Here is a 25,610-nt window from a genome sequence, read left to right as displayed (position 1 = left end):
TTTATGCACCTTGCTTCCTGAAAGCTTCTCTGTTCTTGTGGAGCAATTATTTTTCTTTAGATCCCCAAAGTCCTTCATCAAGAATCCCAGTTGGACCAGCGGACTGAAACGTCCTCCATTACTGGAAACCAGTTCAGATCTTAAAGCCCTTCCTGATCTCCATTACATCTTTTATCAATGTTTCCATCTGAACTCACAATTGTATTAATATTAGCAAGACAACCACTGTGCCCTTCAGCTGTTCCCTTCCTCTGTTCCCTTCCTCTGTTCCCTTCCTCTGTTCCCTTCATCTGTTCCCTTCATCTGTTCCCTTCCTCTGTTCCCTTCCTCTGTTCCCTTCATCTGTTCCCTTCATCTGTTCCCTTCATCTGTTCCCTTCCTCTGTTCCCTTCCTCTGTTCCCTTCCTCTGTTCCCTTCATCTGTTCCCTTCCTCTGTTCCCTTCCTCTGTTCCCTTCATCTGTTCCCTTCATCTGTTCCCTTCCTCTGTTCCCTTCCTCTGTTCCCTTCATCTGTTCCCTTCATCTGTTCCCTCCCTCTGTTCCCTCCCTCTGTTCCCTTCCTCTGTTCCCTTCATCTGTTCCCTTCATCTGTTCCCTTTATCTGTTCCCTTTATCTGTTCCCTTCCTCTGTTCCCTTCCTCTGTTCCCTTCCTCTGTTCCCTTCATCTGTTCCCTTTATCTGTTCCCTTTATCTGTTCCCTCCCTCTGTTCCCTTCCTCTGTTCCCTTCATCTGTTCCCTTCATCTGTTCCCTCCCTCTGTTCCCTTCCTCTGTTCCCTTCCTCTGTTCCCTTCATCTGTTCCCTTTATCTGTTCCCTCCCTCTGTTCCCTTCCTCTGTTCCCTTCCTCTGTTCCCTCCCTCTGTTCCCTTCCTCTGTTCCCTTCCTCTGTTCCCTCCCTCTGTTCCCTCCCTCTGTTCCCTTCCTCTGTTCCCTCCCTCTGTTCCCTTCCTCTGTTCCCTCCCTCTGTTCCCTCCCTCTGTTCCCTTCCTCTGTTCCCTTCATCTGTTCCCTCCCTCTGTTCCCTTCCTCTGTTCCCTTCCTCTGTTCCCTTCATCTGTTCCCTTCATCTGTTCCCTTCATCTGTTCCCTCCCTCTGTTCCCTTCCTCTGTTCCCTTCATCTGTTCCCTTCATCTGTTCCCTTTATCTGTTCCCTCCCTCTGTTCCCTCCCTCTGTTCCCTTCCTCTGTTCCCTTCATCTGTTCCCTTCATCTGTTCCCTTTATCTGTTCCCTCCCTCTGTTCCCTTCATCTGTTCCCTTCATCTGTTCCCTTCATCTGTTCCCTTTATCTGTTCCCTCCCTCTGTTCCCTTCCTCTGTTCCCTTCCTCTGTTCCCTCCCTCTGTTCCCTTCCTCTGTTCCCTTCATCTGTTCCCTTTATCTGTTCCCTCCCTCTGTTCCCTTCCTCTGTTCCCTCCCTCTGTTCCCTCCCTCTGTTCCCTCCCTCTGTTCCCTTCCTCTGTTCCCTTCCTCTGTTCCCTTCATCTGTTCCCTCCCTCTGTTCTCTCCCTCTGTTCCCTTCCTCTGTTCCCTTCATCTGTTCCCTTCCTCTGTTCCCTTCCTCTGTTCCCTTTATCTGTTCCCTTCATCTGTTCCCTTCATCTGTTCCCTTCCCCTGTTCCCTTCCTCTGTTCCCTTCATCTGTTCCCTTCCTCTGTTCCCTTCCTCTGTTCCCTTCCTCTGTTCCCTTCATCTGTTCCCTCCCTCTGTTCCCTCCCTCTGTTCCCTTCATCTGTTCCCTTGATCTGTTCCCTTCATCTGTTCCCTCCCTCTGTTCCCTCCCTCTGTTCCCTCCCTCTGTTCTCTTCCTCTGTTCCCTCCCTCTGTTCCCTCCCTCTGTTCCCTTCCTCTGTTCCCTTCCTCTGTTCCCTTCATCTGTTCCCTTTATCTGTTCCCTCCCTCTGTTCCCTTCATCTGTTCCCTTTATCTGTTCCCTCCCTCTGTTCCCTTCCTCTGTTCCCTTCATCTGTTCCCTTCATCTGTTCCCTTTATCTGTTCCCTCCCTCTGTTCCCTTCCTCTGTTCCCTCCCTCTGTTCCCTTCCTCTGTTCCCTTCCTCTGTTCCCTTTATCTGTTCCCTCCCTCTGTTCCCTTCCTCTGTTCCCTCCCTCTGTTCCCTTCCTCTGTTCCCTTCCTCTGTTCCCTCCCTCTGTTCCCTTCCTCTGTTCCCTTCCTCTGTTCCCTCCCTCTGTTCCCTCCCTCTGTTCCCTTCCTCTGTTCCCTCCCTCTGTTCCCTTCCTCTGTTCCCTTCATCTGTTCCCTTTATCTGTTCCCTCCCTCTGTTCCCTTCCTCTGTTCCCTTCATCTGTTCCCTTTATATGTTCCCTCCCTCTGTTCCCTTCCTCTGTTCCCTTCATCTGTTCCCTTCCTCTGTTCCCTTCATCTGTTCCCTTTATCTGTTCCCTCCCTCTGTTCCCTTCCTCTGTTCCCTCCCTCTGTTCCCTTCCTCTGTTCCCTTCATCTGTTCCCTTTATCTGTTCCCTCCCTCTGTTCCCTTCCTCTGTTCCCTTCATCTGTTCCCTTTATATGTTCCCTCCCTCTGTTCCCTTCCTCTGTTCCCTTCTTCTGTTCCCTCCCTCTGTTCCCTTCCTCTGTTCCCTTCCTCTGTTCCCTCCCTCTGTTCCCTTCCTCTGTTCCCTTCATCTGTTCCCTTTATCTGTTCCCTCCCTCTGTTCCCTTCCTCTGTTCCCTCCCTCTGTTCCCTTCATCTGTTCCCTTCCTCTGTTCCCTTCATCTGTTCCCTTCCTCTGTTCCCTTTATCTGTTCCCTCCCTCTGTTCCCTTCCTCTGTTCCCTTTATCTGTTCCCTCCCTCTGTTCCCTTCCTCTGTTCCCTTCATCTGTTCCCTTCATCTGTTCCCTTTATCTGTTCCCTCCCTCTGTTCCCTTCCTCTGTTCCCTTCATCTGTTCCCTTTATCTGTTCCCTCCCTCTGTTCCCTTCATCTGTTCCCTTCCTCTGTTCCCTTCATCTGTTCCCTTTATCTGTTCCCTCCCTCTGTTCCCTTCCTCTGTTCCCTTTATATGTTCCCTCCCTCTGTTCCCTTCCTCTGTTCCCTCCCTCTGTTGCCTTCATCTGTTCCCTTTATCTGTTCCCTCCCTGTTCCCTTCCTCTGTTCCCTTCATCTGTTCCCTTCCTCTGTTCCCTCCCTCTGTTCCCTTCCTCTGTTCCCTTCATCTGTTCCCTTCATCTGTTCCCTTTATCTGTTCCCTCCCTGTTCCCTTCCTCTGTTCCCTTCATCTGTTCCCTTCCTCTGTTCCCTCCCTGTTCCCTTCCTCTGTTCCCTTCATCTGTTCCCTCCCTCTGTTCCCTCCCTCTGTTCCCTTCATCTGTTCCCTTCATCTGTTCCCTTCATCTGTTCCCTTCATCTGTTCCCTTTATCTGTTCCCTCCCTCTGTTCCCTCCCTCTGTTCCCTTCCTCTGTTCCCTTCATCTGTTCCCTCCCTCTGTTCCCTTCCTCTGTTCCCTTCATCTGTTCCCTCCCTGTTCCCTTCCTCTGTTCCCTTCATCTGTTCCCTTCCTCTATTCCCTTTATCTGTTCCCTCCCTCTGTTCCCTTCATCTGTTCCCTTCATCTGTTCCCTTCATCTGTTCCCTCCCTGTTCCCTTCCTCTGTTCCCTTCCTCTGTTCCCTTCATCTGTTCCCTTCCTCTGTTCCCTTTATCTGTTCCCTCCCTCTGGTCCCTTCATCTGTTCCCTTCATCTGTTCCCTTTATCTGTTCCCTCCCTCTGTTCCCTTTATCTGTTCCCTCCCTCTGTTCCCTTCCTCTGTTCCCTTCATCTGTTCCCTTCATCTGTTCCCTCCCTGTTCCCTTCCTCTGTTCCCTTCATCTGTTCCCTTCCTCTGTTCCCTTCATCTGTTACCTCCCTGTTCCCTCCCTCTGTTCCCTTTATCTGTTCCCTCCCTCTGTTCCCTTCCTCTGTTCCCTTCATCTGTTCCCTTCATCTGTTCCCTCCCTGTTCCCTTCCTCTGTTCCCTTCATCTGTTCCCTTCATCTGTTCCCTCCCTGTTCCCTCCCTGTTCCCTTCCTCTGTTCCCTTCATCTGTTCCCTTCCTCTGTTCCCTTCATCTGTTCCCTTCCTCTGTTCCCTTCCTCTGTTCCCTTCATCTGTTCCCTTCATCTGTTCCCTTCCTCTGTTCCCTTCCTCTGTTCCCTTCATCTGTTCCCTTCCTCTGTTCCCTTCCTCTGTTCCCTTCCTCTGTTCCCTTCATCTGTTCCCTTCCTCTGTTCCCTTCCTCTGTTCCCTTCATCTGTTCCCTCCCTGTTCCCTCCCTGTTCCCTTCCTCTGTTCCCTTCATCTGTTCCCTTCCTCTGTTCCCTTCATCTGTTCCCTTCCTCTGTTCCCTTCCTCTGTTCCCTTCATCTGTTCCCTCCCTGTTCCCTCCCTGTTCCCTTCCTCTGTTCCCTTCATCTGTTCCCTTCCTCTGTTCCCTTCATCTGTTCCCTTCCTCTGTTCCCTTTATCTGTTCCCTCCCTCTGGTCCCTTCATCTGTTCCCTTCATCTGTTCCCTTTATCTGTTCCCTCCCTCTGTTCCCTTTATCTGTTCCCTCCCTCTGTTCCCTTCCTCTGTTCCCTTCATCTGTTCCCTTCATCTGTTCCCTCCCTGTTCCCTTCCTCTGTTCCCTTCATCTGTTCCCTTCCTCTGTTCCCTTCATCTGTTCCCTTCCTCTGTTCCCTTCATCTGTTACCTCCCTGTTCCCTCCCTCTGTTCCCTTTATCTGTTCCCTCCCTCTGTTCCCTTCCTCTGTTCCCTTCATCTGTTCCCTTCATCTGTTCCCTCCCTGTTCCCTTCCTCTGTTCCCTTCATCTGTTCCCTTCATCTGTTCCCTCCCTGTTCCCTCCCTGTTCCCTTCCTCTGTTCCCTTCATCTGTTCCCTTCCTCTGTTCCCTTCATCTGTTCCCTTCCTCTGTTCCCTTCCTCTGTTCCCTTCATCTGTTCCCTTCCTCTGTTCCCTTCATCTGTTACCTCCCTGTTCCCTTCCTCTGTTCCCTCCCTCTGTTCCCTTCCTCTGTTCCCTCCCTCTGTTCTTATTCTACTCTATTGTGAAGGGAAATATCGTCATTCTATTTTTTACCTTTCCAGTTTTTTTATTGTATCTATTCTTTTTTACTCTATTCAGGTTTTAATTGAGGCAATAATGATTTCTTTATTTATTACATTTTCAATAATCTTTATGTTTTGTGAAACTTTTTATTTGTTCTTGTTTTCAAAGTATTTAATTGTTGGTTTTGTTAAATTGAGTGTTTTTTTATTTTCATATTGAATCTAAAAAGGTTTTCTCCCTGAAGGTAGCAGATGATGCGTTCAGTTTTTACTGGATCATATTTAGTTAAATCAGCTGTTTTTAATCTTAGCCCCACAGGACATTAAATAACTGCGTTAAAGTAACTTAATGTGATGAAACACAAAAGTGGTTGGATTAATCCTTCAGTCTGTTTATAGTTTAGATTTTAAATGCAGAGCGGCGAGTTTATAGAAAAGTTAACCTTTGACCTTCAGCCTGTTTGAACCTCCTGAATAAACTTCATAGAGACGGGTGGGGGCCCCTGATGAGGGCTGCCCGGGGCCCCTGACTTTCTGGGCCTTAAACACAGCAGGGAGGCAACTCCTCGCTCCATCCACTGCGCCCTGGGAAACCTCCCATCGTGCCCTCGCTGCGGGGCTCCTGGCCCCGGGGCCAAACGGCAGGGAGGTAGAACCAGATCTACTAGAAGTGCATCTGAGTCCTCGGGTCGTATTTTTCAGATGAAAGCTTGAAGTTTCAGCCTCCAGCGAGCAGAAACCCCTGGATTAAGGAGCTCACCCAGAGCCAGCTGGGTTTAAAGGGTTTATACTGGGCCGGTTACTGGGAGGGGGCGGAGCCACGACGGCGATGGGGCCCAGCGTGCAGCCCAGTAATCCTCCACTGGGAGCCTGGAGTCTGACTCTAAAAGACATGCAGATAAACTGGCTTCAGATGGTTTGGTTCTGATGATCCGGTTCGGTTCAGATGATCCGGTTCAGTTCAGATGATCCGGTTCAGTTCAGATGATCCGGTTCGGTTCTGATGATCTGGTTCGGTTCAGATGGTTTGGTTCTGATGATCCGGTTCGGTTCAGATGATCCGGTTCAGTTCAGATGATCCGGTTCAGTTCAGATGATCCGGTTCGGTTCTGATGATCTGGTTCGGTTCAGATGGTTTGGTTCTGATGATCCGGTTCGACTCAGATGATCCGGTTCGGTTCAGATGATCCAGCTTCAAACATTCAAAGGAACCAGGGTTCTGTTGCCGTTTTATTCTAGATGTTTCAGTGGAACCGGGTCGGGCCGCCCCGGTCCAGCTGGCAGAACATACCGCATGGTTGCCATGGATACTTCTCTTTCATTCCTGCACACTAACCAAGCTAAGCTCCTCTGATCCTGTACCGGTACCAGAACCAGAACCGTTGGGTACCAGTTAGCTCTATGGGAGGTTAGTTATTGCAGCTCTGTCCATCTGAGGCACTGTCGTGAGAAAAAAGTATTCAACTATTCATCCTAGTTAAATAAACGGAGGTTGATGGATTTCACTCAGTCGCCACATTTATTCATATCTTTGCAAAGAGAGAACAGATCATCATACAGCCCTAATGGCAGCATTGTTGCTCTGGGCTGTAGAATCCTCCCCATAGAAATATTTATTCTCTGTTAATTAAACAGACATTTAATAATCATTTTTAAACCTAATGATGGACCCAGTAAATTATTTATTATTTTTTATGCACAAACATTCGATAGAAATCTGACTGAATCAGGAAATAAAACGGCCTGATTGGCAGAGACAGACCTGCTGCTGACCAGGTTAGCTCTGGGAGGATGTTACCATGGCAACAGAAACAGGATGAGGAAACTCTTTCTAAACCCGAAAACTCAGTTTCTCTGATTTCAGGTTCAGAAAACTCTGAATTTTCCTTTAACCCAGATCTCCATCTCATGTGACCTTTAACCTTCTGTTGCTGCTGGAGTCCTTTGGTTTCATCCATGGCATCAAAACCAGAAGTAAAGATTTGTAGATTGTGGACTCGTCAACATTTACTAAACAATCATTTAAAGAGTTTTTATTCCTGTAAATCTAAACCTTTTCCTGCAGCATTGTAGACGTTCTGAGGATTATTTCTGGAAAAGGAAAAGTTTGGCGTAGTGAGGTGATCTTTACCTTTACGCTCCTTCCCATCTTCACCTCCATCTGCTCCTCTCTCTGTTTCAGAACCTGGGCTCAGCAGGAACCTCCAGTTCCTCCAGCGTCCGTCCAGAGTAACGGCTCTCCTGGGAACGGACGCTGTGCTGGAATGTTCCGCCTCCGGGTACCCGACTCCGAGCATCCAGTGGAGGAGAGGAGAGGAAGTCATCCAGAGCTGGTGGGTGTTTGGGATTTCCCAGAGCAGATTCTAATGTTCCTAAAGAAGGAGATGGTGATGATGCGTTCACTGGTTCGAATCTCCCAGCAAACACTGGAAGCTTCCAGACTCTCTGCATTCGCTATAAACAACATGTAACAATGATGAGGTTTCCCTCATGACCCGCCAGCGTGGAGAACCACCGGGAAGATGAAACTCTGTCTGAACGCCAGCGATCCGGTGAAACAGTCCAGGCGGCGTTTACGTCACGCCCTGAGTTCACGCTACACTGGTGAAAATGGTTATGGCGTGATTCACCTGCCACTCCACTAGGGGGCGGAATGTTCTCCACCCAGAAAACCAGTTCAACTTTGACTGCAGACCAACATTAAACCATTTGCTGTTAAATCAGGAAATTGTTTAATCATTTCTGATGTTTGGTTCCAGTTGAAAAAAGTTTTAATAACTTTATTTTGGCAGAAATCCAGAAGTTAAAGTTTTAACATCTGAGAAGTTTCTTTGACCTCCATGTTTACGACACGTTCTCCGGCTAAACCTGTTCGACTTAATCAGAGACGGCTGTTAGCTTTAGCAAAAGGTTCTATGACAACACCATGTCACGCCATTGACGTCACGTTTACATTACGCCGTTTACATCAGAATGTTTACGTCAAGCCGTTTGAGTCACGCCGTTTGTGTCACGCCTTATGTCACGCCGTTGGTGTCACGCCGTTTGCGTCACGCTGTTTGTGTCACGCCGTTTGTGTCACGCTGTTTGCATCACGCCATTTGGGTCACGCCTTATGTAACGCCGTTTGGGTCACACCGTTTGCGTCACGCCTTACGTCAAGCCATTTGCGTCACGCCGTTTGTGTCACGTCTTAGGTCACGCCGTTTGGGTCACGCCGTTTGCGTCAGGCCGTTTGAGTCACGCTGTTTGTGTCACGCCTTATGTCACGCCGTTTGCGTCAGGCCGTTTGTGTCACGCCGTTTGTGTCAGGCCGTTTGAGTCACGCCGTTTGTGTCACGCCTTATGTCACGCCGTTTGCGTCAGGCCGTTTGTGTCACGCCGTTTGCGTCAGGCCGTTTGAGTCACGCCGTTTGGGTCACGCCGTTTGTGTCATGCCGTTTGTGTCACACTGTTTGCGTCAGGCCGTTTGTGTCACGCCTTATTTCACGCCGTTTGGGTCACGCCGTTTGTGTCACGCCGTTTGCGTCAGGCCGTTTGTGTCATGCCTTATGTCACGCCGTTTGGGTCACACCGTTTGTGTCAAGCCATCTGCGTCAGGCCGTTTGTGTAACTCCTTATGTCACGCCGTTTGTGTCACGCCTTATGTCACGCCGTTTGGGTCACGCCGTTTGTGTCACGCCTTACGTCACGCCGTTTGGGTCACGCCGTTTGTGTCACGCCTTACGTCACGCCGTTTGGGTCACGCCGTTTGTGTCACGCCTTACGTCACGCCGTTTGGGTCACGCCGTTTGTGTCACGCCTTACGTCACGCCGTTTGGGTCACGCCGTTTGCGTCACGCCGTTTGCGTCACACCGTTTGTGTCACGCCTTACGTCACGCCGTTTGGGTCACGCCGTTTGCGTCACGCCGTTTGCGTCACGCCGTTTGTGTCACACCGTTTGTGTCACGCCTTATGTCACGCCGTTTGTGTCACGCCTTATGTCACGCCGTTTGTGTCACGCCTTATGTCACGCCGTTTGCGTCACGCCTTATGTCACGCCGTTTGGGTCACGCCGTTTGTGTCACGCCTTACGTCACGCCGTTTGTGTCACCCCGTTTGTGTCACGCTGTTTGCGTCACGCCGTTTGTGTCACGCCGTCTCGTAATGCTGTTCATGTCTTGCTGTTTACGTTCTGCACTGAAGACGCATCTGTTGTTCTTACATCTTCCGTCTCTCATGAGTAAAATCATTGCAGAAGTTTTTCTACATTATTATAATAGAATAAAAGTCTGACTCTGTCATTAAACTTAAGTAAAACCAGACTTTTAAATTAAAATAAAAGTTTAAACTTTTCACAGTAAAATATTTTTACCTAAATCAGAAATGAAAGTTGGGTTCAATGATCCTGCAGAGGGCGATGTTTGCAGGAGGCTAAGCAGCCTTTGGCCTAGTCAAAGTAAACTCCCCAGCTAAACGGTAGCGGTGTGGCTAGCAGGCTGCTGTCTCTGTTCTTCAAACAGACTTCATTAGGAAATGATTGATCAGCTTCTTCTTTCTCTGCAGGAACAAGAAGTTCTCTCTGCTGGCGGGAAGCAACCTGATCATCAGAACCGTCACGGACGACGACTCCGGCTCCTACAGCTGCACGGCGTCCAACAAGAACCAGAACATCACGGCGCAGGCGGAACTCAGCGTCCTAGGTGAGGAGACCGGCAGGAAGGTTTATGTGTGACGCTGCTCATGAACGGCTTTTATCAACAGGAGCAGAGAGTCTGATCTAAACGGGTGTGACCCCAGGTCGACCCTTAGGTCAACAGCTGGCGCCTCACAGAGGAAAACGCCAGAATAATGCCGTGTTGCTTCCTTAAGCTCCTGGATGGATTAGGAATCCTGGCAGAATCCGGATCAGGAAGACATGAAGTTCGATAAATAAAATAGATCTGTGTTTTCAGACTGTGGCGCCTGAAGCGTTCCAGCTGCTCCTCGCCACCTGAGGCTGACCGCTATCGTTTAACCACAGAAACCATCTCCAGGTCTGCTTCAGGTTCAGAAAACCAGCTCAGAGATTAGATACAAGGATTATAATCTGAAAGGAAGTAAAAGGAATAACTTTAAACTTTATTACTGAGATGAAACACAGAAATACTGTTTGGATCCAACATGGCCGCCGGCGCCGGGTCGGTTCCGCCGGGTCCAAGTAGGGCTGCCGGCTGGTCTGGGTCATCTGGGGGAAAATACTGACGTTCTTCCATCTAGAAGATAAAGCAGGGATGTTCCAGGAACCACATGAAGGCAGGAACCTGCTGACCTGAATGAAAGGGCCGTTCTGATTGGTCCTCATCACTCTGACCATCCATGAGGTCATCGTCTCTTCTGTAATGTAAACCTGTGGAGCCTCATGTAGAGTTTGAAGCTGAAAACAGAGGACCCATCAGTGAGGCATGGTGGTGGCCTCCTCATGCTGCGGGCGCCAGTGGGCCGCTGTGGGAACCAATCACAGCCTGGCGGGATATTTCTGAGCTCCGGTTTGATCCGGTTCCCCGTCGGTCCCGGTCCTCTGCTTGCAGGAGGTGAAGGCGACGCGTTCTTGGACGATCCAGATGTTTCTGGTGTTTAAGGAACAGAACGGGCCCGCAGCATGCCGCCGTGCCGCAGCCTTAATCTGCTTAAATCTGACATGAAGCAGCAGAAACCAGCAGGGCCTCATGTGGCGATGAGGAATATTCCTGTTTCCTGTGACGTTCTGATCCGTTTCTCAGTTCCGTTGAAGGAACTCGTGGTTCAGGTCCTTCAGGACGAGTCGGTCGCAGCGTGACGAAGGTTCAGGGTTCTGGGTCATCAAACAGGTTCCTGTTGGTTCTGCTCCAGCAGAAGGTCCAAACCAAACACCAGCAGCTGCTGTTTGTCCAACGCTCAGCAGCAGAGCTGCAGATTAACCTTCAGCTGCTTCTCTCTGTGGCTCGTTCCTAAAATCATCCCAGAATACGGCGAGTTTCCACCTGCTGAGGAAGGAACAGCTGAGACTCATCAGAGGGAGGAAGGAGCGGAAAGTTAAGGTGCTGCAGGCGTTCTCTGGGTTCATGATGAAAAGCGTGCGACCAATCAGAGTAAAGGCTGCATCATCTACAGATTAGATCGTCTAACGAGCGCCGTTTCCTCTCAGTCTGCATGTTCAGAGACGTCTGGAGGATGGTGCTGATCTCCACGCTGACGCTGATGTATGGAGATGTGGGGGTTCTGACTCCTCAGGGCGCTGACCGTGATTGCATGATTAGGATAACGAATGTGTGTGTTCTTCCCCGTCATAATGAGAGCAGCCCGCCTCATTAGCTGCTTCCTGTTAGGAAGCTTAATGAAATCTGAGAGAAACTGAGTCAGCAGCGGCGCCATCCGTCATCTTCCCCCCGCTGCCATCAGCAACACTCTGCAAAGAAAAGACCGAGTCATCAGTTTCCTGATGACATCAGACATGCAGAAGGATGGAGGCTCCACCTGTGGACATTAGCCTGCAAACAATAAGCTTAGAGCATAACATTGACCTCTGACCTCTGTTCACACCTGAAAACTGCCCTGCGGTTCTGCAGAAGCAGCTTTCAAGTCTCTCTGTTTAATAATTGCTGTTTTTAGGGTCTGGAGAAAAACCCCCTGAAAGAAGGAAGGTTCTTCTTTCACTGGTTGATTGAATATCAGAATATTTCTGCATTTCATCCATAAACTGACTCGTTGAGTTGGCTTTATCACTTTAGATCAGTGTTTTTCAACCCTAGTCTTCAAGGCAATCTGCTCTGCATGTTTTGGATGTTTCTGAGCTTCAGCAAAGCCTGATATCAGTCGATAACAGGTGTGTGGAAGCTGGGAAACATCTAGAACATGCAGGACAGGGCGCCTTGAGGACCAGGGTTGAAAAAGAATGGTTTAGATGGTTCCAGTCCACGCCGCCATGCCGCTTTTCTTCTGGAGTCCTTGACTCTTTACCAGAAATCCTGGCGCTGCAGTCATGTTAGGTCAAACAGCAAAGATCTAGGTCTAGGATTTCTAGGCAGGGTTTCTAACTCCAGAACAGTAACTGATCCAAAAAAAAATGGAGCTGATAGGTTGGGCCTGTGACATCATCGCGTCCTCTACTGCAGTTCACACATGAGGTCACACACGATGCATTTATTTGGAGATATAAACGGCAATGCAAAAAAATGGTATTGAGCATGAAGGCCTGCGGTGGAACGTAGACTTTGTTTCTCCTCCTGCTCAGTCGCCGTTGCTGGTCGGTCCTCATTTCTTTGCCGCCTTGTTGTTTTCAGTATTCCTGGTTTTCAGTATTTTTGGATTTTGTGGATTTTTGGTTGTTATCTTTTTCTTATTAAATCCTCAAGAAAACATTTCAACTCAACTCAACACTATTTCTGACATTTTGAGTTGAAAAATCTTCCTGGATGGAAGAGAAACGTCTTCAAACTGGGAAACAAAGTCCAGAGGATTGATTTCCTGTTCGACCAGCAGAACCTTCCAGCAGAATCCTCTGGTGTTGAAAGTCTTTAATCTGCTGCAGCTGCTGGCCTTTTAATCAGGTCTCTGCTAAATCTGATCAATCAAACAAACCTGGATGATCGTTTTTCCTCAAACTTCCAGGATTTAAATCCAGTAAATTCAGGAATGGAGCGAATGTTGGGAATGTCTGCTGCTGTGTTTCCTCTCCACCTCGCTGAGCTCAGAGAGGAACTGCTTCCTGTTTCCTCTTCCTGTCCTGCTGTTTACCTCTGAGCTGATTTATTGGCTTTATTATTAGTTTTCCTTGTGATTTTCCTTTAATGCATTTCCTCTTCCTAAAGTTATAAATGCTTCTTTCTACCGTTGGTTAAACGGGATTTTCTGATCCGGTGCGTCTGCTCTGGTCTGATGGTTCTGGTCTGATTCAGAGCCGCTCAGTCCGGATCCATCCTCGCAGAAATAGGTCGGCGCTGTCGGACACAGAGACCCACGCTGAGATAATTACCCTGGATTCATATCTACGCTGCCGCCGCGTTGCTGCGACAACCGCTGCTGTCTATTAAAGGCGACCAGCGTGAGGTCAGAGCTTCTGCTGGGAGCTGCATCTGAAGATGAAACGAGCAAATAGCAAAGCTGTCCATCTCAGCGTGTTAAACTCTGAGGAAGAACCAGTTACTCTTACTGGTTTTCATAAGGAGCTTATTTCCAGTAACATCCATCGACGTCTAAAACGCAGGAATCCCTGAAAAGTCCTCAGAAAAATAGAAAGATCAGAAGATAAAAGGTTTGGTTATGAATGGAAGGACGTTCACCTGGAAACTCAGGAGCCCAAACTGCCTGCAGGACAGATTTTAGACGACATCTCTTTAAAAACATGTCGATTTATCTCTGAGGCGACTTTAGAACGATGCTTTGATCCTTTATGATCAAATATAACTTCTGTTCTTCTCTCAGCTTTAATGTGAAGCAGCATCAAATGGATGTTAGTGATGCAGTAACCAGCATGGCTTCCTGTGGGTCCACTCCAGGCCCGGTTCTGCTGAGGCCCGGTTCTCCTGAGGTCCGGTTCTGCTGAGGCCCGGTTCTCCTGAGGTCCGGTTCTGCTGAGGCCCGGTTCTCCTGAGGTCCCGTTCTGCTGAGGCCCGGTTCTGCTGAGGCCCGGTTCTCCTGAGGTCCCGTTCTGCTGAGGCCCGGTTCTCCTGAGGTCCCGTTCTGCTGAGGCCCGGTTCTGCTGAGGCCCGGTTCTGCTGAGGCCCGGTTCTCCTGAGGTCCGGTTCTGCTGAGGCCCGGTTCTGCTGAGGCCCGGTTCTCCTGAGGTCCCGTTCTGCTGAGGCCCGGTTCTGCTGAGGCCCGGTTCTGCTGAGGCCCGGTTCTGCTGAGGCCCGGTTCTGGACCTCCATGGTGTCTCTGTGACTAAGCGGCTGGTTTGGAGGTCAGCGGCGGATCAGGGAGGCGGGACTTTAAGCTCTTACATACATGTTGGATTATTGTATTAAACTTTCATGTTAAAACTGGAACAATCATCTTAAAAGGTGAAACTCTGGTTCCACCTTCGTCAGCCGAACAATTTAATACGATTTTGATTTTCTACTTATATTCTTATTAATCCCTCGGCTGCGTTTCCATTATTCTAACAGCAGCTGTCTGGCTGAGCATCCTGCTGGGTCACATTGGGACATTTCTCCATCTGTGCCTCGTAGGTCTGAGCGGCTGCAGGCTGCCCATCAGGGCAGGTGGTCTGAGCTTAGCTTTCCTGAGGTTGTGAGTTTGAAAACCTCTCCCACTGACTGCCACTGTGGAAAAAACCTAAACCATCCAGCAGAGCAGTGAGGAGCTGCTGCAGATGGTTCCTTCCTCTCTGACTCTGAGCTTCCTGAACTCCAGCCGCGCTGCTCTGCTGACATCATCCTGGAATAAACATCTCAGAGGAACATCTATGCAGGCTGGTTTAGCATCTGAAACCGAAACACTCCTGGACCAGACCTCAGAACCTGGCTGACTGTTACGGTTACGTTTCCCCAACCTGTAAAACATGAAACAGAGACAGCGTAGATTTTTCCTGGAATGCTTTGCAAAGTGGAGACAGAGCATCAATCTCTGCATCTCCGCTTGGTTCAACACTTCCAGGCTTTTTACTGAGCAGTCAACGCATCACAACAGCAGGCGTTAGCTTCCGTTACGCGTCTCTTAGACACAGCAGGAACCTTTAGGAAGGAGAACCTGCCTGGTTTCAGCTTTACACACGGGGTCCGGGTTATGACCTTTCACTTCTCTGCTTCCCAAATGAAAAACAGGAACGCATTCTTGAAAAACATTTGACCGTCTTATGGCCTTTATACACTATTTCCAATGATGAGAGAAACATATAAAAGATATAAATGAATAAAATGATAAAAACAACAGAAATCATAATAACTCCAACACTGACCCTATGAGAGGGTCTACAGAGTCTACTGGATCTACGGGGTCTACTGGGTCTACTGGGTCTACAGAGTCTACTGGGTCTACTGGGTCTACAGGGTCTACAGGGTCTACTGGGTCTGTAGGGTCTACAGGGTCTACTGGGTCTACAGAGTCTACTGGGTCTACTGGGTCTACTGGGTCTACAGAGTCTACTGGGTCTACTGGGTCTACTGGGTCTACAGGGTCTACTGGGTCTACTGGGTCTGTAGGGTCTACAGGGTCTACAGGGTCTACAGGATCTACGGGGTCTACGGGGTCTACAGGGTCTACAGGGTCTACGGGGTCTACAGGGTCTACAGAGTCTACAGGGTCTGTAGGGTCTACAGGGTCTACAGGGTCTACAGGGTCTACAGAGTCTACTGGGTCTGTAGGGTCTACAGGGTCTACAGGGTCTACAGGGTCTACAGAGTCTACTGGGTCTGTAGGGTCTACAGGGTCTACTGGGTCTGCAGAGTCTACTGGATCTACGGGGTCTACTGGGTCTACAGAGTCTACAGGGTCTACAGGGTCTACTGGGTCTACTGGGTCTACTGGGTCTACAGAGTCTACTGGGTCTACGGGGTCTACTGGGTCTACTGGGTCTACAGAGTCTACTGGGTCTACTGGGTCTACTGGGTCTACTGGGTCTACAGGGTCTACAGGGTCTACTGGGTCTGTAGGGTCTACAGGGTCTACTGGGTCTACAGAGTCTACTGGGTCTACTGGGTCTACTGGGTCTACTGGGTCTACAGAGTCTACTGGGTCTACTGGGTCTACTGGGTCTACTGGGTCTACAGGGTCTACAGGGTCTACTGGGTCTGTAGGGTCTACAGGGTCTACTGGGTCTACAGAGTCTACAGGGTCTACTGGGTCTACTGGGTCTACTGGGTCTACAGAGTCTACTGGGTCTACTGGGTCTACTGGGTCTACAGGGTCTACTGGGTCTACTGGGTCTGTAGGGTCTACAGGGTCTACAGGGTCTACAGGATCTACGGGGTCTACGGGGTCTACAGGGTCTACAGAGTCTACAGGGTCTACGGGGTCTACAGGGTCTACAGAGTCTACTGGGTCTGTAGGGTCTACAGGGTCTACTGGGTCTGCAGAGTCTACTGGATCTACGGGGTCTACTGGGTCTACAGAGTCTACAGGGTCTACAGGGTCTACTGGGTCTACTGGGTCTACAGGGTCTACTGGGTCTACTGGGTCTACAGGGTCTACTGGGTCTACTGGGTCTGTAGGGTCTACAGGGTCTACAGGTTCTACAGGATCTACGGGGTCTACGGGGTCTACAGGGTCTACAGAGTCTACAGGGTCTACGGGGTCTACAGGGTCTACAGAGTCTACAGGGTCTACAGGGTCTACAGGGTCTACAGGGTCTACAGGGTCTACTGGGTCTACAGGGTCTACAGGGTCTACTGGGTCTACTGGGTCTACAGGGTCTGCAGGATCTACGGGGTCTACAGGGTCTACAGGGTCTACTGGGTCTACAGGGTCTACTGGGTCTACAGGGTCTGCAGGATCTACGGGGTCTACTGGGTTTACTGGGTCTACAGGGTCTACTGGATCTACGGGGTCTACTGGGTCTACTGGGTCTACTGGGTCTACAGGGTCTGCAGGATCTACGGGGTCTACAGGGTCTACAGGGTCTACTGGGTCTACAGGGTCTACAGGGTCTACTGGGTCTACAGGGTCTACGGGGTCTACAGGGTCTACAGGGTCTACTGGGTCTACTGGGTCTACAGGGTCTGCAGGATCTACGGGGTCTACAGGGTCTACTGGGTCTACAGGGTCTACTGGATCTACGGGGTCTACTGGGTCTACTGGGTCTACAGGGTCTACTGGGTCTACTGGGTCTACAGGGTCTGCAGGATCTACGAGGTCTACAGGGTCTACAGGGTCTACTGGGTCTACAGGTCTATGATCTACGGGGTCTACGGGTCTACAGGGTCTACAGAGTCTACGGGTCTACGGGTCTACGGGTCTACAGAGTCTACTGGGTCTACGGGTTGCTACGGGTCTACTGGGTCTACAGAGTCTACTGGGTCTACGGGTCTACTGGGTCTACAGAGTCTACAGGGTCTACTGGGTCTACTGGGTCTACTGGGTCTACTGGGTCTACAGAGTCTACTGGGTCTACAGAGTCTACTGGGTCTGTAGGGTCTACAGGGTCTACAGGGTCTACTGGGTCTACTGGGTCTACAGGGTCTACTGGGTCTACTGGGTCTGAAGGGTCTACAGGGTCTACTAGGGTCTACAGAGTCTACGGGTCTACGGGTCACGGTCTACTGGGTCTACAGAGTCTACAGGGTCTACGGGTCTACGGGTCTACAGGTCTACTGGGTCTACTGGGTCTGCAGGTCTACAGGGTCTACAGGGTCTACGGATCTACAGGGTCTACTGGGTCTACGGGTCTACAGAGTCTACAGGGTCTTAGGGTCTACAGGTCTCAGAGTCTACGGGTCTAGGGTCTACAGGGTCTACTGGGTCTACAGAGTCTACGGTCTAGGGTCTACGGGGTCTACAGGTCTACAGGGTCTACTGGGTCTACTGGGTCTACAGGGTCTGCAGGTCTACGGGTCTACAGGTCTACTGGGTCTACAGGGTCTACGGTCTACAGGGTCACTGGTCTACTGGGTCTACAGGGTTACGTACTGGGTCTACTGGGTCTACAGGGTCTACAGGATCTACGAGGTCTACAGGGTCTACAGGGTCTACTAGGGTCTACAGGGTCTACGGATCTACAGGAGGTCTACGGGGTCTACATGGGTCTACAGGGTCTAGCGGTCTACAGGGTCTACTGGGTCTACTGGTCTACAGGGTCTACATGGGTCTACAGAGGTCTACAGGGTCTACAGGGTTCTACAGGGTCTACAGGGTCTGGGTCTACAGGTCTGGGTCTACAGAGTCTACAGGGTCTGTAGGGTCTACAGGGTCTACTGGGTCTACAGGGTCTACTGGGTCTACAGAGTCTACAGGGTCTGTAGGGTCTACAAGGTCTACTGGGTCTACAGAGTCTGTAGGGTCTACAGGGTCTACAAGGTCTACTGAGTCTACAGAGTCTACAGGGTCTACTGGGTCTACAGAGTCTACAGGGTCTACTGGGTCTACAGAGTCTACAGGGTCTGTAGGGTCTACAAGGTCTACAGGGTCTACTGGGTCTACAGAGTCTACAGGGTCTGTAGGATCTACAGGGTCTACTGGGTCTACAGAGTCTACAGGGTCTGTAGGGTCTACAAGGTCTACAGGGTCTACTGGGTCTACAGAGTCTACAGGGTCTGTAGGATCTACAGGGTCTACTGGGTCTACAGAGTCTACAGGGTCTGTAGGGTCTACAAGGTCTACTGGGTCTACAGAGTCTACAGGGTCTGTAGGGTCTACAGGGTCTACTGGGTCTACAGGGTCTACTGGGTCTACAGAGTCTACAGGGTCTGTAGGGTCTACAAGGTCTACTGGGTCTACAGAGTCTGTAGGGTCTACAGGGTCTACTGGGTCTACAGAGTCTACAGGGTCTGTAGGGTCTACAAGGTCTACTGGGTCTACAGAGTCTACAGGGTCTGTAGGGTCTACAGGGTCTACTGGGTCTACAGCAGGGGGGTTCATTCTAGTTCCTGAGGGCTGGTATCCTGTAACTTTGACAGTCATGGTTCTCCGCCTCCAGCAGTCATCTGGAGACCAGAACCCGTCCTGCAGGTCTGATGCCTCCACCTGCCTGTCAGGTTTAATCTTGGTCTATGATAAGGTTAAAAATGGCCGCCGCCCCTCCCCTCCTGTCTGCCAGAAAACCCTGAGGAGGAGTCAGAGTGGAGATAACAGCAGGGTGGGTGGTACCTGAAGGTGTCCTCCATGTGGAGCCCAGACCCCGAACGCCCCACAGCAGTACTGGGACTCTGTTTACTGGTCGGATGTGATATTTAGGAGTTTAATAGGCTTCATCTTCATCATCTTCAGTTTGAACTTCCAGGGAGCAGAACCAACCAGAATCATCCAGATTTAGCAAAACTGTTCTGCTGGTGGTCCGGACCAGTCTGGATCCAGTCCTCCCACCTCCTGCTGTCCTAACCTGGTTCCTGTGGTTCCTTTCTCCCAGTTCCGCCTCAGTTCCTGAACTACCCGACCAACACCTTCGCCTACGAGTCCACCGACATCGAGCTGGAGTGCGCCGTGACGGGAAACCCGCTGCCGGCCGTCCGCTGGATGAAAAACGGGGAGGAGGTCATTCCCAGCGACTACTTCCAGATCGTGGTGAGTTCCACGGAAAACGCTCCAGAACCCCCGCCCCCCACCCCACCCCCCGCCTCCGCTTCCTGTTTGCTTTTGGGTCAAAATTTCTACAGAAAATAAGGAACATTTTCTAATCGCCTCTAACAAAATAGTTTAAGCACCTTTTAATAAAAAGCTACATTTGAAAGGACAGCAGGTTTTCTGAAAGAGTCGACAAAGTGGACTCGTCTGGACCTGGAAGCTGAACCATCTGAACTTTGCTGCAAGTGGAAATAAAACGACTTTTAGAGACAAATTCACTTTGAATTTTTTCTAAACGTCTTAAATCAGATTCTGCTCTGAATTTAGAGCAGAATCTGATTCAAAGTCAGTCTAGGTTGATCCAGATCCAGGTCTTGATTCAGATCTGGGTCCACATTGGGGTTCAGATCCAGTTTTTTATCCAAATCCAATTCAGATCCAGATCCTGATCCGGGTCCAGATTTCTCTCAGGTCTGTTTTAGTCTCATCAGGAGTTTTATTGAACTAATCGTCGGCTGAAGCTGTGATTAAGACCTTAAAGTGGATCGGTCCTGATCTCCAGGTTTCCTCCTGGTCTTCTAGAACCAGAACCAGTATCAGCAGCAGGTGATCCAATGAGCCGAACCCGTAACCATTAAACCTCCTACTGACCATTAGAGGATTTAGTTGTTTCTGAGGAAAGAATAAAAGAAACGGACCAAACTGGACTCGGCTGGTTTAAAGCCGAGACGTTTAAAGGAGACAATAGAGAAAAGCTTCTTTCGTCCGTTTATGGAAAAATGGGAAACATGAGGGAAGCAGATAAACATGAAGGTTTAGAGAGATTTAAACCCAGAGGAGTGGAAGATAAAACCAGCATGATGCCAGTTTACCAATCTGTACATTAAAGGCCTAAAAGCACAGAGCAGTAAAGGCTGACCCGCTGACCTGCTGACCCGCTGACCTGCTGACCTGCTGACCTGCTTCCTCCTTAATCCTCAGGACGGCTCCAACCTGCAGATCCTGGGTCTGGTCAAGTCGGATGAAGGATTCTATCAGTGCGTCGCTGAGAACTCAGCCGGCAGCTCTCAGGCCATGGCTCAGCTGCTGCTCCGGGAGCCAGGTAGGAGGAGCCAGCAACAGCTGGCTGACTGAGCCGCCGCCGTCCTCGCCATCATTCCATCCGGTCCTCGCCATCATTCCATCCGGTCCTCGCCATCATTCCATCCGGTCCTCGCCATCATTCCATCCGGTCCTCGCCATCATTCCATCCGGTCCTCGCCATCATTCCATCCGGTTCTCGCCATCATTCCATCCGGTTCTCGCCATCATTCCATCCGGTTCTCGCCATCATTCCATCCGGTCCTCGCCATCATTCCATCCGGTCCTCGCCATCATTCCATCCGGTCCTCGCCATCATTCCATCCGGTCCTCGCCATCATTCCATCCGGTTCTCGCCATCATTCCATCCGGTCCTCGCCATCATTCCATCCGGTCCTCGCCATCATTCCATCCGGTCCTCGCCATCATTCCATCCGGTCCTCGCCATCATTCCATCCGGTCCTCGCCATCATTCCATCCGGTTCTCGCCATCATTCCATCCGGTCCTCGCCATCATTCCATCCGGTCCTCGCCATCATTCCATCCGGTTCTCGCCATCATTCCATCCGGTCCTCGCCATCATTCCATCCGGTCCTCGCCATCATTCCATCCGGTCCTCGCCATCATTCCATCCGGTCCTCGCCATCATTCCATCCGGTTCTCGTCATCATTCCATCCGGTCCTCGCCATCATTCCATCCGGTCCTCGCCATCATTCCATCCGGTTCTCGCCATCATTCCATCCGGTCCTCGCCATCATTCCATCCGGTTCTCGCCATCATTCCATCCTCAGCCTCCATCCGGTTCTCGCCATCATTCCATCCGGTCCTCGCCATCATTCCATCCGGTCCTCGCCATCATTCCATCCGGTTCTCGCCATCATTCCATCCGGTCCTCGCCATCATTCCATCCGGTCCTCGCCATCATTCCATCCGGTCCTCGCCATCATTCCATCCGGTTCTCGCCATCATTCCATCCGGTCCTCGCCATCATTCCATCCGGTCCTCGCCATCATTCCATCCGGTTCTCGCCATCATTCCATCCGGTCCTCGCCATCATTCCATCCGGTTCTCGCCATCATTCCATCCTCAGCCTCCATCCGGTTCTCGCCATCATTCCATCCGGTCCTCGCCATCATTCCATCCGGTCCTCGCCATCATTCCATCCGGTTCTCGCCATCATTCCATCCGGTCCTCGCCATCATTCCATCCGGTTCTCGCCATCATTCCATCCGGTCCTCGCCATCATTCCATCCGGTCCTCGCCATCATTCCATCCGGTTCTCGCCATCATTCCATCCGGTTCTCGCCATCATTCCATCCGGTCCTCGCCATCATTCCATCCGGTCCTCGCCATCATTCCATCCGGTTCTCGCCATCATTCCATCCGGTCCTCGCCATCATTCCATCCGGTTCTCACCATCATTCCGTCCGGTCCTCGCCATCATTCCATCCGGTCCTCGCCATCATTCCATCCGGTCCTCGCCATCATTCCATCCGGTCCTCGCCATCATTCCATCCAGTCCTCGCCATCATTCCATCCGGTCCTCGCCATCATTCCATCCGGTCCTCGCCATCATTCCATCCGGTTCTCGCCATCATTCCATCCGGTCCTCGCCATCATTCCATCCGGTTCTCACCATCATTCCGTCCGGTCATCGCCATCATTCCATCCGGTCCTCGCCATCATTCCATCCGGTCCTCGCCATCATTCCATCCGGTCCTCGCCATCATTCCATCCGGTCCTCGCCATCATTCCATCCAGTCCTCGCCATCATTCCATCCGGTCCTCGCCATCATTCCATCCGGTCCTCGCCATCATTCCATCCTCAGCCTCCATCCGGTCCTCGCCATCATTCCATCCGGTTCTCGCCATCATTCCATCCGGTCCTCGCCATCATTCCATCCTCAGCCTCCATCCGGTCCTCGCCATCATTCCATCGGGTCCTCGCCATCATTCCATCCGGTCCTCGCCATCATTCCATCCTCAGCCTCCATCCGGTCCTCGCCATCATTCCATCCGGTCCTCGCCATCATTCCATCCGGTCCTCGCCATCATTCCATCCGGTTCTCGCCATCATTCCATCCGGTCCTCGCCATCATTCCATCCTCAGCCTCCATCCGGTCCTCGCCATCATTCCATCCGGTCCTCGCCATCATTCCATCCGGTCCTCGCCATCATTCCATCCGGTTCTCGCCATCATTCCATCCGGTTCTCGCCATCATTCCATCCGGTCCTCGCCATCATTCCATCCGGTTCTCGCCATCATTCCATCCGGTCCTCGCCATCATTCCATCCGGTCCTCGCCATCATTCCATCCGGTCCTCGCCATCATTCCATCCGGTCCTCGCCATCATTCCATCCTCAGCCTCCATCCGGTCCTCGCCATCATTCCATCCGGTCCTCGCCATCATTCCATCCGGTCCTCGCCATCATTCCATCCTCAGCCTCCATCCGGTCCTCGCCATCATTCCATCCGGTCCTCGCCATCATTCCATCCGGTCCTCGCCATCATTCCATCCGGTCCTCGCCATCATTCCATCCTCAGCCTCCATCCGGTCCTCGCCATCATTCCATCCGGTCCTCGCCATCATTCCATCCGGTCCTCGCCATCATTCCATCCGGTCCTCGCCATCATTCCATCCAGTCCTCGCCATCATTCCATCCGGTTCTCGCCATCATTCCATCCTCAGCCTCCATCCGGTCCTCGCCATCATTCCATCCGGTTCTCGCCATCATTCCATCCTCAGCCTCCATCCGGTTCTGGCCATCATTCCATCCGGTCCTCGCCATCATTCCATCCGGTCCTCGCCATCATTCCATCCGGTTCTCGCCATCATTCCATCCTCAGCCTCCATCCGGTTCTGGCCATCATTCCATCCGGTTCTCGCCATCATTCCATCCTCAGCCTCCATCCGGTCCTCGCCATCATTCCATCCGGTTCTCGCCATCATTCCATCCTCAGCCTCCATCCGGTCCTCGCCATCATTCCATCCGGTCCTCGCCATCATTCCATCCGGTTCTCGCCATCATTCCATCCTCAGCCTCCATCCGGTTCTGGCCATCATTCCATCCGGTCCTCGCCATCATTCCATCCGGTTCTCGCCATCATTCCATCCGGTCCTCGCCATCATTCCATCCGGTCCTCGCCATCATTCCATCCAGTCCTCGCCATCATTCCATCCGGTCCTCGCCATCATTCCATCCAGTCCTCGCCATCATTCCATCCGGTTCTCGCCATCATTCCATCCGGTTCTCGCCATCATTCCATCCTCAGCCTCCATCCGGTCCTCGCCATCATTCCATCCGGTCCTCGCCATCATTCCATCCGGTTCTCGCCATCATTCCATCCTCAGCCTCCATCCGGTTCTCGCCATCATTCCATCCGGTCCTCGCCATCATTCCATCCGGTTCTCGCCATCATTCCATCCGGTCCTCGCCATCATTCCATCCGGTTCTCGCCATCATTCCATCCGGTCCTCGCCATCATTCCATCCGGTCCTCGCCATCATTCCATCCGGTCCTCGCCATCATTCCATCCGGTTCTCGCCATCATTCCATCCGGTCCTCGCCATCATTCCATCCGGTCCTCGCCATCATTCCATCCGGTCCTCGCCATCATTCCATCCGGTCCTCGCCATCATTCCATCCGGTCCTCGCCATCATTCCATCCGGTCCTCGCCATCATTCCATCCGGTCCTCGCCATCATTCCATCCGGTCCTCGCCATCATTCCATCCGGTCCTCGCCATCATTCCATCCGGTCCTCGCCATCATTCCATCCGGTTCTCGCCATCATTCCATCCGGTCCTCGCCATCATTCCATCCGGTCCTCGCCATCATTCCATCCGGTTCTCGCCATCATTCCATCCGGTCCTCGCCATCATTCCATCCGGTCCTCGCCATCATTCCATCCGGTTCTCGCCATCATTCCATCCGGTCCTCGCCATCATTCCATCCGGTCCTCGCCATCATTCCATCCGGTCCTCGCCATCATTCCATCCGGTCCTCGCCATCATTCCATCCGGTCCTCGCCATCATTCCATCCGGTCCTCGCCATCATTCCATCCGGTCCTCGCCATCATTCCATCCGGTCCTCGCCATCATTCCATCCGGTTCTCGCCATCATTCCATCCGGTCCTCGCCATCATTCCATCCGGTCCTCGCCATCATTCCATCCGGTCCTCGCCATCATTCCATCCGGTCCTCGCCATCATTCCATCCGGTGCCTCCATCCGGTCCTCGCCATCATTCCATCCGGTCCTCGCCATCATTCCATCCGGTTCTCGCCATCATTCCATCCGGTTCTCGCCATCATTCCATCCGGTCCTCGCCATCATTCCATCCGGTCCTCGCCATCATTCCATCCGGTCCTCGCCATCATTCCATCCGGTCCTCGCCATCATTCCATCCGGTCCTCGCCATCATTCCATCCGGTTCTCGCCATCATTCCATCCGTTCTCGCCATCATTCCATCCGGTCCTCGCCATCATTCCATCCGGTCCTCGCCATCATTCCATCCGGTCCTCGCCATCATTCCATCCGGTCCTCGCCATCATTCCATCCTCAGCCTCCATCCGGTCCTCGCCATCATTCCATCCGGTCCTCGCCATCATTCCATCCGGTCCTCGCCATCATTCCATCCGGTCCTCGCCATCATTCCATCCGGTCCTCGCCATCATTCCATCCGGTTCTCGCCATCATTCCATCCGGTCCTCGCCATCATTCCATCCGGTTCTCGCCATCATTCCATCCGGTCCTCGCCATCATTCCATCCGGTCCTCGCCATCATTCCATCCGGTCTCGCCATCATTCCATCCGGTCCTCGCCATCATTCCATCCGGTTCTCGCCATCATTCCATCCGGTCTCGCCATCATTCCATCCGGTCCTCGCCATCATTCCATCCGGTTCTCGCCATCATTCCATCCGGTCCTCGCCATCATTCCATCCGGTTCTCGCCATCATTCCATCCTCAGCCTCCATCCGGTTCTCGCCATCATTCCATCCGGTCCTCGCCATCATTCCATCCGGTCCTCGCCATCATTCCATCCGGTCCTCGCCATCATTCCATCCGGTCCTCGCCATCATTCCATCCGGTCCTCGCCATCATTCCATCCGGTCCTCGCCATCATTCCATCCGGTCTCGCCATCATTCCATCCGGTCCTCGCCATCATTCCATCCGGTTCTCGCCATCATTCCATCCGGTCCTCGCCATCATTCCATCCGGTCCTCGCCATCATTCCATCCGGTCCTCGCCATCATTCCATCCGGTTCTCGCCATCATTCCATCCGGTCCTCGCCATCATTCCATCCGGTCCTCGCCATCATTCCATCCG

At 51.7% G+C, this 25,610-nt stretch overlaps 1 protein-coding gene across 1 annotated transcript in view; it reads left to right on the top strand.

Moving 5' to 3' along the window:
* Nucleotides 1-25,610, top strand: part of LOC119783698 (netrin receptor DCC-like) — a 126,658-nt gene that overhangs the window by 67,582 nt on the left and 33,466 nt on the right. The window contains exons 4-7 of the mRNA XM_038285340.1: nt 7,226-7,376; nt 9,590-9,726; nt 19,041-19,195; nt 20,177-20,297. Of these exons, the coding sequence (XP_038141268.1) occupies nt 7,226-7,376; nt 9,590-9,726; nt 19,041-19,195; nt 20,177-20,297 (564 nt within the window). The remainder of the gene's footprint in view (nt 1-7,225; nt 7,377-9,589; nt 9,727-19,040; nt 19,196-20,176; nt 20,298-25,610) is intronic.

Source organism: Cyprinodon tularosa, unplaced genomic scaffold (assembly GCF_016077235.1).
Source record: "Cyprinodon tularosa strain WSP-4 unplaced genomic scaffold, ASM1607723v1 ctg1051, whole genome shotgun sequence".
NCBI lineage: Eukaryota > Metazoa > Chordata > Actinopteri > Cyprinodontiformes > Cyprinodontidae > Cyprinodon > Cyprinodon tularosa.
The sequence above is the reverse complement of the archived record's forward strand: the minus strand, read 5'-3'. Positions and strand labels throughout refer to the sequence as shown.